The 11861-nt window shown below is 48.2% G+C and overlaps 1 protein-coding gene across 1 annotated transcript; it reads left to right on the forward strand.

Moving 5' to 3' along the window:
• Positions 1 to 447: 447 nt before the first annotated feature.
• LOC134292394 (E3 ubiquitin-protein ligase TRIM56-like) lies at positions 448 to 6131 on the forward strand. Its single transcript, XM_062957183.1, has one exon. The coding sequence runs from the start codon at positions 448 to 450 to the stop codon at positions 2734 to 2736; it is 2289 nt and encodes a 762-aa protein (XP_062813253.1). The 3' UTR covers positions 2737 to 6131.
• The last annotated feature ends 5730 nt before the right edge of the window (positions 6132 to 11861 follow it).

Raw genomic sequence — 11861 nt, forward strand, 5'->3', positions numbered from 1 at the left:
CCCCAGAAAATCCTTCAAACGTTTCATCTTCCGTGGGAGCAGTAAGTATATCTCGGATCTTCTTCCTTTCCCTTTCCTCATCTGACTCTTGCTCCCAAGTTGACCTCTTAGTTCCTCTACTTTCTGTTAACCCATCATCTTCCAGCATTGACTCCTCTTCACTAGAGAACCCTTCAAACGTTTCATCCTCAGAAGGAGCCATAAGTATTTCCCGAACCCGCTTGTTTGATGAGGAACTTGCTGTTCCTCATCAAACACCTGCTCACCATTACCCCTTTTCCTCCTACTAGCAGTTTTACCAGTAGTACCAGAACTGCCCCTTAGCCCAACTACAACACACACATCCTCAAAATCCTGAAAAATCATGCCAGGGCTTATTTTCGGGATAGCTCTTATTCAGGAAATGGTATATATAATGTCACTGGAGGCAGCATTGAACTTTGTTTTATGATGTACAATGACAATAAAGTTATTCTATTCTGTCCTAAAGAAGGGGTCATGCACAACAATAGGCTGTTAACCTGCCTTTTCTCACTGACCGCTCCTTGCCGTCTCCAACAGGTCCTGCGACCCCTTCGTCCCAGGTGGTGGGACCCCGACATGGCAGCCGCCCAAGGCCACTCCGCCGCCCCCAGCGCAGCCCCTTCGTCCTCCTGGCTGTGGGAGGCGCTGGCCAGTGGGTTCCTCTCCTGCCCCATCTGCCTGGAGCGCTTCAGCCGGCCCAAGATCCTGCCCTGCCTCCACACTTACTGCCAGGGCTGCCTGGAGACACTGCTGGACGGGCGGGCGGAGGAGGAAGCGGAGGAGGCGGCCGAGGAGGAGGCGGATGCGCAGACGCTGCGCTGCCCCGAGTGCCGCGTCCGGGTGCCCCTCCCGGCCGGAGGGGTGGCCGCCCTCAAGACCAACTTCTTCATCAACGGGCTGCTGGACCTGGCCTGCCCCGCAGGGAGGGCGCCCTCCTCCCCCGCCTGCGCCCTGTGCCCCCTCATCGGGCAGGAGCCCCCCCGGCCGGCCTCCTCGCACTGCCTGGACTGTGCCGACGACATGTGCCCGTCCTGTGCTGGGGGGCACCGCTGCTCCCGGCTGACGCACAACCACCGCGTGGTGGACATGGAGGGATACCTCTCAGGGCGCTACGACCGGGAGGTGCGGGAGCGGCAGGCCTCCCGCTGCAAGAAGCACTCTGGGGAGGAGCTGCGCTTCTTCTGCGACCGTTGCGCGGCCCCGCTTTGCCGGGAGTGCCGCCTGGGCCCTCACCTGCAGCATCCCTGCCGGACCCTGGCCGAAGCGGCCGAGGAGCGCCGCCTGGCAGTCGAAGAGCTCCTGGGGAAGGTCGAGGCGGTGGCACGTCGCTTGGCCACAGACAGGGCCGGCCTGGAAGCCGCGGTGGAGGGGCTGGAGGCCGGCCAGGCCAGGATCCGGACCCGGGTGGAAGAGGCCTGTTCGCGGGCGGTGGCCTGGCTGCTGTCCCAGCGGGAGGAGGTGCTGGCCCGCCTTTCAGAGCACGTGGAGGAGCGGAGGAAGGCCTGGGCGGCCCTGCGCTCGGAGCTGGAGCTGCAGGAGCAGGTGGCCTCCAGCACAGCGGCCTTCGCCCGGAGGGTCCTGACCCAGGGCCAAGGGGTGGAGGTCCTCTCCCTGGAGCAACTGGTCTCTGAGCGGCTGAAGGAGCTCCAGGAGGGACACTCCGATGAGACGCTGCAGATCCGGCTGCCCCGGCTGGAGATTGACCTGGCGGACCTGGAGGGAGGCCGCAGCCCCTTCCGCCTAGAGGAAGAGGGAGAGGAAGAAGAAGAGGAGGAGGAGCTCAGCAGAGCAGAGAAGAAGAGGAGGAAGAAGAAGACGAAGAAGCAGCAGCAGCAGCAAGAGCCCCAGACTGGGGGAGAGGCTCCCAAAGCCCCCAGCCCAGAAAAGCCCTCCAGTCAAGAGGTCCTACCTGCAGCTCCCAGCCGTGCGGCCCCCAAGGCCTTCTTCTCCTGCAGCTTCTGGGCCAAGACCCCCACGGACAAGCGGCGCCCGCAGGTGACCGGCCTGTGCCCCTTTGGCCCTGGGGAGCTTCTGGTGGCCGACGAGACGAACGGGCAGCTGAAGCGCTTCTCCTTGCAGGGGGAGTTCAGGGGGACGGTGCCGGTCCCCGAGGGGGTGGCGCCTTTCAGCGTGGCCGCCCTGGGCAGCAAGGTGGCCTTCACGGCCGGCTCCCGGCTCTTCCTCCTGGACGGCCATGGGGGGCTGGCCTGGGAGAAGGCGCTGCCAAAAGGTCAGGCCAACCATGCCATGGCGGCCTTGGGGAGCGACCGCCTGGCGGTCAGCGTAACTGGGCACGTGGAGCTCTACAACCTGGAAGGGCAGCAGGTGGGCAAGGTCCGGCCGGGGGGCTCTGCCAGGCACTGCCTGGTCTTCCTGGCCAGGCGTGAGGGGGGCTTTGTGGGGTCAGACTGGCACTATAACAGCGTGGTGCTCTTTGCAGAGAATGGGGGGCTGGTGGCCGAGTGCCAGGAGAGGCAGCTGGGGGGCTGCCAGCCGGGGTCTGTTTGCACCGACCCTCGGGGCACTGTCTATGTGGTCTTGAGGGAGCTTAACCGGGTGCTGGCCCTTTCCCCGGCCGGGGAGGTGCTCGGGGACTTCCTGACGGCCGAGAACGGCATTGACCGGCCCCGCATGGCCACCGTGGCTGGGGATGGGCGCTTGGCGGTGGCCCTCTGCAACGGGACCATCCACGTCTTTAAGATCAGGTACTAGGGCAAGAGAACTGGGGGTGGAGAGGGTGGGATAAGAAAGGGGTTGTTTTGGGGAGAGATCCATGGGAGGGGAGTGTTGAGGCTCAGGGTCCAAACATCTCTAGTCCAGCGGTTCTCAAAGTGTGCTCCGTGGGGCCCTTGGGACTCGGCAAAGCATCCACACTTTTTTCCTCCTCCTCCCCCAAGCTTTTCTCCTGGCTCTCTCTCTTTTAATGAGTTTATTGATCAGATGAACATACAGTGAGCTTTTGCAAAAGAAAGAAGCCCCACGCCTGCTCTTGGGCCGAGCTTCTATTTATATTGCCAGTCTTAACTTTCGTTTCCCAAGAAACTTTTCCCTATTTGTGAGCATGCGCCATAATGTCATCTTTCTTGCTGGAGCATACCTATCGCAGCCCATTATGTCAGTGTTAGCTAATTAGCCTCCTCGTTTATTCCCGTCCCTTATGAGAAGATTTATGCACTTTAATCCCCGCTACCTTCCCCTGTGCTGAGCTTTGAAGTCTTTAGCAAAACAACCAGTTCAATCTGTTCTTTTGAAGCTCTGTGCTGGGTTGTGTCTTATTACTATATTTTAAGCTGAATTGAATGTTGCCGGAGTTGTAAGCCGCCTTGAGTGCCCCGTGGGGTGAGAAAGGCGGGGTATAAATGAAGTAAATACAGTAGAGTCTCGCTTATCCAACCTTCGCTTATCCAACGTTCTGGATTATCCAACGCAGTCTACCTTTTAGCAGTCAATGTTTTTGTAGTCAATGTTTTCAATACATTGGGATGTTTTGGTGCTAAATTCGTAAGTGCAGTAATTACTACATAACATTACCGTGTATTGAACTGCTTTTTCTGTTGATTTATTGTAAAACATGATGTTTTGGTGCTTAATTTGTGAAATCATAACGTAATTTGACATTTACAAATGTTTCAAAACTCATTGCAAAATTAGGGGGCGCTGGTGTTTCATTTCTGAAGTGTTTCTAAAGTCTCATTAGTGAAATGTTATGACTATAACGAGAGTAATGAAATTTTGTTACTTTTTCGTTCTGCTAATTGCTCAAGTGGAGGAACTTCAGGGGCTTTTTTCTCCCTCATTTTTACAGCTATTGGGCTGAAGCTTGCTGCAATTGTAGAACACATTGACCACTGTGAGCCCATCAAGTTTCAGAACATTTCACTTATCCATGGATTTTTGGAAAATTTTCACAGTTTTTATTAACAACCTTTTTAATGTATAAAAACACTACAAGAGCGATCTCCTTAAATTTTCTCCGCAGTGGCACAGGATAACAGGGGATCATTCCCCCCAAATTTTTGGATTTTTAAAAAAGTTATGACAAAAAAGCTTCTTTAAAAAGGGCACAAGAGCTATGTCCTTGAATGTCCCTCTCTCATGTTAACCAACAGAACTTCCATGGAGGGATGTCTTCCCAGCTGAGCACAGAGATTGACTACCTAGAAGTCTCAGCCAGACCTCCTTTTTGTAGACTCAACCGTCCATGGGAACTCTGGCTGTGACGTAGGGACACATTGCCCAAAGGCTTGGTCCCTTGGTCAATGAATGAGGGGGGCTGTTGCGATGGAGGGCCGGGCTTTAGCACAGCTGGGAAATCACCAACAGCAATAAGATCTACCAACCCAAAGGTGGCCAGTTCGAAGCCCGGGTCTGGGTGAGCACCCAACGGTCAGCCCAGCTCACTGTTTACCTAAGTAATTCAAAAATTTAGAGCTGTAAGTAGAAAAATTAGGTAGCACTAAAAAGCCGGGGAGGTATTTTACAACATCATGATAAAAAAAAGACCAGAAATGCCGGTGACCAAAAGGAAGGAGGAAGTTCTTATGGCTCTTTGTCATAGGGAAGGGAACAACAGCGCCCCCCTGTGGCTGAATCCGAGCACAACCTCCAAGGTGCCAAAGCTGGATTTCAAGGCAACATACCTCCTTTCTGTCTGTTCTGTCCTGTCTGTCCAAATGGCATTAAATGTTTGCCATGTATGTGTATAGTGATCCGCCCTGAGTCCCCTTGGGCAGATAGGGCGGAATATATATAAAGTGTTGTTATTATTATATTGTTATTATCTCCCCTATTCTGATGTGAACAGAATTCTGGAAAATGTAGTTGAGAGCAGGGCCTATTGCTTTCTCTGCCATAGGGCTCTTCGCCTTCCCAAACTACATTTCCCAGAACCCTGTGCTTTCTCCATCTCTTTCCCAGCAAACTTGGCTTTCTCCCTGCTTCTTCCCTCTTCTAAAAGTGAGAGGCAATTCATTTAAAGAGGAATGTCAGCCTTTTTGGCTTTGCTTTGCTTCCTTGCGCTGAAAATAAAACTGACTTTGGAAGGCTTCCCAGGTTTACAAAATTCAAACGAAAAAGTATTGCGTAAGTTTCGATTCTTGCATCTCAGGTACAAATTTAACCAATTGGATCCGACTCGTGACGTGTAATGAAAAATCTGCACACCTCTAATATATGAATCGCTCTAGGGATTTGCCTTGGAATGTGTGACTTTTAAATAATGGTTTTAAGATTTATATGTTTTAATTATGTGATTTTAAAGTAATTATTATTTGTCAAAAAAAACGGTTAATTTGAGACACATTCACCTTCCGTCTCAATTTGACTTCTCCTTCGGCGATCTGGCCATCTGCACAGTCACACAGAAATAAACGCACACTTCCCAGCTGTCGGCTGAAACCAGCGGCTCTTGTCTTTATTGAAGTAACATACACTATTTACATAGTCTTGCTGGAGCATAGCATTCAAGCACCCGACCTTGATATTTTACCCTATATTATGTATGTTTGGCATCTATTTGTGCCTGTTGTGAGCCGCCCTGAGTCCCTTCAAGGTGAGAAGGATGGGACATAAATGAAGTAAGTGTCGCAGCTAGCAAATTGGGTTCCAAACTCTCAACCCCTTCTGCGGAAGTTGCACCCTTGTCCAAGGAGAAAAACCTCAAAACAAACTGTCCTTTGGTAAAGAAAGATTTATATAAACAAAACATACAAAACACAGTCCTTTGCTTTTATCAGCAGCAAAAACAAAGCTTTCTTATCTTCAAGCTTTAACCTTTGTGGTTTCTGGACTCTCCGTCTTCAAACCTCTTCAAACCTCTCTTCGGTTCTCCTTCAGTAGCTTTTCAGCAGCAATACCATCTTTGCCACCATCACAGCATCTTCATATTCACCTTCTCTCCTCTCACTCTACAACAACACCACAACAACACTAACACAAGACTTACTCAGACTCTATTAATAGCCCTCAATCTTAAGCAGGTGTCTTAATTGCTGCTGGTCAAACATAGATGGGACATGATTCTTGCAAACACTTATTCATTTTCACATAAGAAATGACCCAAATAATATAAAACTCTGACAGTAAGTAAATAAATAAATTGCAGCCTCCTCCCGTCTCTTTTACCCGTTCTTAAATCTCTCTTCTTGTCAGATTCACTTTGCACATCCTTGCTCCATTGGGGGGGGGGGGGGTTGGCCTTTGTTGTAGCCCCGCCGTTGCCGTGACTCCTTTGCACCCAAGCACCACACAGCTCAAAGGCAATCCACAATAAGGACGTAGTTTACTCAGAAAAGAGTATATAATAAAAAGGCAGGGTAAAAGTGAATTAAGTTAATATCCAAAAGGTAATTCAGAATAATCAGCATAAACGAGAACCAAGGAGCACTCAATATCCAGACTTCACGGGTATTTCCAGAATGACATCCATCAACTTGATATTCTTTGATCTAATACTCAACATGGGCTCAAAATCCAAACTGAATCACAGAGATATGAGGGTTGAATGAAAAGTAATGCTTCCACCTTCGTTACTTGGGTTTGGATGGGAGTATGTTAATACAGTAGAGTCTCACTTATCCAACACTCACTTATCCAATGTTCTGGATTATCCAACGCATTTTTGTAGTCGATGTTTTCAATACATCGCGATATTTTGGTGCTAAATTCGTAAATACAATAATTACTACATAGCATTACTGTGTATTGAACTACTTTTTCTGTCAAATTTGTTGTATAACATGAAGTTTTGGTGATTAATTTGTAAAATCATAACCTAATTTGATGTTTAATTGGCTTCTCCTTAATCTCTCCTTATTATCCAACATATTCGCTTATCCAACGTTCTGCTGGCCCGTTTACGTTGGATAAGCGAGACTCTACTGTAAATCAAATGCAGAAATAATCCTGAGAATGTGCTCTTTAACCACCACTATTCACTTTTCCACATAATCACCAGACAATTGGATACATTTCTGCCAACGATGAACAAGTTTTCTGAAGCCAGAAGAAGTTGACACTCTGTTTCCATAACCAGCGTCTCGCAGTCCCCATCGTGCACAGATGTTCCGATTGCCAAGCAAAGCAATAATGTGACTCACACGTTCTTGTGAAATGCCTATGATGCTTGAAATTTCTCTCTGAGTGATACGACGATTGCCCTGAATCAATCTGTCAACCTTTTGCTTGTGAAACTCGGTGGTTGCTGTCACAGGACGTCCAACCCTTCGTTTGTCACGCAAGTCAGATGTTCCCACCTCAACATCTTTAAACTCACTTGCCCAATGAGGCACAGGACTCACATCAACACAATCCCCATAAACAGCTTGCATTCTCTGATGAATCTCCTTTCGGGCGACACCTTCTGCTGTCAAGAATTCAGTGACTGCACGTTGCTTAAGTCACATTGACCGACTTTCTGCGCAGGGTTCCATACTTCGCACTTTAACAACACAACCATCCAATGCTAAGGCTTTCCCGTCTGTGCAGGATTCCATACTTCGCACTTTAACAACGCAACCATTCAATGCTAAGGCTTCCTGCCAAATGGAATTAACTGTAGAGGAGAGTCTACTGAACAAGCCAGGACCTGCCGCACACCAGGACTGCCGTCTGTTGAGGAGTTACGAAGGTGGAGACATTACTTTTCATTCAACCCTCGTATAATCCAAAGGTTTGAAAACATGAACAGGGCCATAATTCCTAGTCTTAAAACAAGAATCCAGAACCGTAATCTAAGACACAGGCACAACCTCCCACATGATAATCCAGTGTTGGTCTCACAATGATGATTGTTTCAGAGCGCTTAGGAATCCCAACTCTAACCCCGAACGTCACTCTTTCTCACACCTGGACCCTCTTTGTTTATCTCACAGTCTCTGGGAAAAACATAGTTGCCTCTGTGTCATCGAAGGCTTTCATGGCCAGAATCACTGGGCTGCTGTGAGTTTTCCGGGCTGCCTGGCCATGTTCCCGAAGCATTCTCTCCTGATGTTTCACCCACATCTATGGCAGGCATCCTCAGAGGTTGTGAGGTCTGTTGGAAACTAGGCAAGGGGGCTTGATATTCCTGTGGAATAGTGTCCAGGGTGGGAGAAAGAACTCTAATCTACTGGAGGAAGTGTGAATGTTGCAATTAATCACCTGGTTAGCATTGAATGGCCTTGCAGCTTCAAGGATGATTCCTGCCCTGGGAATCCTTAGCTAGCCCTGATTGTTTCCTGTCTGGAATTCCCCTGATTTCAGAGTGTTGTTCTTTTTTTGCTGTCCTGAGTATTTTTACCACTGGTAGTCAGATTTCATTCATTTTTATGGTTTCCTCCTTTCAGTTGAAATTGTCCCCGTGCTCTCTTGGTCTTCTCTGTTTGGGACTCGGTGGCCTGAGAGCGGCCTGAGAGGCAGGGCGGTCAGGGGCAGCAGAAGTGTATTTCTGTGTCCTCAAACAATAATATTCTGTGTCCAGGTTGTCAGAGCGCGCGGTTTGGATAAACACACATGCAGCGGAAGATCAACGAAGAATCACTGGCACCAATAAAGAGGCTGAAGCCTGTTTTGCTTTCTATATAAGATTTACTAACAAACAGAAAACTCTCAAGACGATATATAAAGACAGAGCGCAGAGAGGCAGAGAGCAGAGGGCAGAGGGCATAACACAGGGAGCTATTTATAACCACCTCTGCTGTCTGATGCAATACACAGTTAACTCTTTACACACTCGCATAGTGGACAGCAGACAGTGCATGATGCAATCTCCAGCTCACATTGCAACACTATAACTCAATTACATTTAAACAACTCTATATACAATCATTCCCACTTCAACACAGGTTACTTCATCAAGTGCTCTGCAGTGCCTGACTTCTCTGGTTGAATTAGTCTGCAGTGCCTCCCCCCAGGCAGGAAGCAGCCAGGCTTTGGACCTGCAAGACCATTCAGTGCTAACCAAGTAGCCCAATGGCAACATTACCACTTGCTTCCAACAGAGAAGAGTTCTTCCTCCCAGCGTGGACATCAGACAGGGATAGATATATAAACCCCACTTGCCTCGTTTCCAACAGACCTCACAAACTCTGAGGATGCCTGCCATAGTTGTGGGCAAAATGTCAGGAGATAATTCTTCTGCAACATGGCCAGGCAGCCTGGAAAACTCACAGCAACCCAATGAAAAAAAAATGTGTTTCTACTGCCATAGAATCCAGTTCAAAGCAGATCAACTGGACTTTATATGGCAGTGTAGAAGAGGCCACAGACATCTTGCCTCTCTCCATGCTCACAGGAGAAGAAGGCAATGGCGGGATGAGGGGCTTGGCATGTGCTCAGAAACTTTGCATAAGAGGAGGCCTGTCCCTGAGAAGGATCCTGTAACAAAAAGGATGAGAGAATAGAGACAGGGGCGGACAGAGGCCCCGTCTGCACTGCCATATAAATCCAGGAGATCTGCTTTGATAATCTGGATTATATGGCAGTGCAGAAGGGACCAGAGAGGGCAATGGGGCTGGCACTGGCTGATCTATTGCCTTGATGGGGACTAGAAACTTGGGCAGGATGTGGCGACAAAGCAATGACCCTTTGCAAGGAGACCCTCTCCCTTCTGTGGTTATAAAAGGGGAGTCCGGCAATCCCTTCGAGCCAGATTTCAGCCTTTGGCTCAGAGTCGGGGGGGGGGGTTGCCTTGGCCGCCCCCTGAGGCTGAGAGAGTGTGACGTGCCCAAGGGCTCACATAACTCCCCCTCCCCCCACAGAGCCCTCCACCAGAAGAAGGGCCGGAGAGAGGCACCTTCCGGCCCCGGCTGGACAAAGTGGACACTTCTCTGCAGGTAAGGGGGGGGGGCTGCGAGGGGCGATCCCTCGTAGTTCGAGGATGATGGTCCTCCATTTCTGGGAAGACGCCTGTGCGTGATATTTTTTAATGTGTGGAGGTTGGTGCACAGCCGGTCAACACACAGTCTTCACAGATTGAGTTCCCAGCAGTGGTGTGATTAACACAACGAGAGTGGCTTCTCAGGGTTGTTGTATGTCTTTCAGGCTGTGTGGCCATGTTCCAGAAGTATTCTCTCCTGACGTTTCACCCACATCCATGGCAGGCATCCCCAGCGGTTGTGAGGTATGGAGAAACTCAGCAAGGAAGGTTCATATACATCTGTGGGAAGTCCAGGGTGAGAGAAGAACTCTTTGTCAGTTGGAGGCCGGTGTGATTTTGTGAAACGAAATCCAGCATATCTATCTTGTTTGCTGTGACATAATACAATAATAATAATAGAGGCGAATCCCAGACACTTGGACCTAATGTGCTCGTGTGTTGTGTTGCAATGTACATGTAAATACCAATAATAGTAATAAGACTGTTGTAATGCTGCTGTTGATGTTAAAACAGGGATTGATTTGTGGAAGGGAAAATAAAGGCGGTGGGAAAGGCCTCTCTCTCTGGTCCTGAGAAGTCCTTTGGCGAGGCTGGCTCGGAGCGCCCTCTGGTGGCGGCGCGGGGAAGCAGCAGATCCAGATGTGGGCCCGAGAAGGAGCAGCAGAGCCAGGTCTCGGTACTGGCAGAAAGAAGAGCAAGACTGGGATAAATCTATATATATAAAAGAGTGATGGCATCACGGCGACCCACAAAACAACAAAACTACAGGCCCCCCAACCTCGAAATTTGACAACACAACCCATCACCCACGCCTCTAGGTTGATACAACAAAAAGAAAAAGAAAAAGAAAGTCCTAATTAGAGAGAGAGGAATAATTGCTTTTATCCAATTGCTGCCAGTTAGAAGGCTAAGCTCCTCCAACTTGGTCTCCTAGCAACCCAATAAAAAATAATAAAAAACACTAAAAATAATTAAAAACACTAAAAAATTAATACAATAAAATACTATAATAACAGAAAATAACTAAAAATAATACAAGAAAATAATAAAATATAATAAATAAAAAGATAACTTACAATAAAATTAATAAAAAAAAATACAAATAGCGTCAAATAAAAATTACACAACAATTTTTAACCAATACCACCACCACTTTGCCACAGCAACGCCTGGCCGGGCACAGCTAGTGTTATATAATTAAGACACCTCTGTATACTTTATATACATTTTGCATACACACATATATATACACACATATATACATATACATATATATATACAGTAGAGTCTCGCTTATCCAACCTCCACTTATCCAATGTTCTGTATTACCCAATGCAGTCGGCCTTTTAGTAGTCAAATTTTTATTTATTTTTATTTACAGTATTTATATTCCGCCCTTCTTTCTCACCCCGAAGGGGACTCAGGGCGGTTCACATTGCACACATATAAGGCAAACATTCAATGCCATAATATAGAACAGAGGCAATGTTTTCAATACATTGCAATGTTTTGATGCTAAATTTGTAAATACAGTAATTACTACATTGCCATGTATTGAACTGCTCTTTCTGTGAATTTGTTGTAAAACATGATGTTTTGGTGCCTAATTTGTGGCACAGCTGGCTAGTAACCAGCTGCTATAAATCACTACTGACCGAGAGGTCATGAGTTCGAAGCCCGGGTCGGGTTAAGCCTCCGACCACTAATAGCCCCGGCAAACATTCAATGCCAACAGACAAACAACATACATTAGACAGACTCAGAGGCATTTTTTAACATTTTTCCAGCTTCACGATTCCGGCCACAGGGGGAGCTGTTGCTTCACCGTCCAGAAGTGGCTGTACTTCCTCATTCCTTTCCTCGTGTTTTGCTGGCAGTTTTATGGTGTTGTAAATTAGCCTCCCGCATAAAGCGTCCCTAAATTTCCCTAATTGACAGGTGCAACTGTCTTTCGGGGCTGCATAGGTCAACAGCAAGCCGG

Source organism: Anolis carolinensis, chromosome 6 (assembly GCF_035594765.1).
Source record: "Anolis carolinensis isolate JA03-04 chromosome 6, rAnoCar3.1.pri, whole genome shotgun sequence".
Lineage (NCBI taxonomy): Eukaryota > Metazoa > Chordata > Lepidosauria > Squamata > Dactyloidae > Anolis > Anolis carolinensis.

Bases quoted from the DNA above. Each gene is read 5' to 3' on its own strand.
- LOC134292394 (XM_062957183.1), top strand. From the start codon at position 448: ATGATGTACAATGACAATAAAGTTATTCTATTCTGTCCTAAAGAAGGG.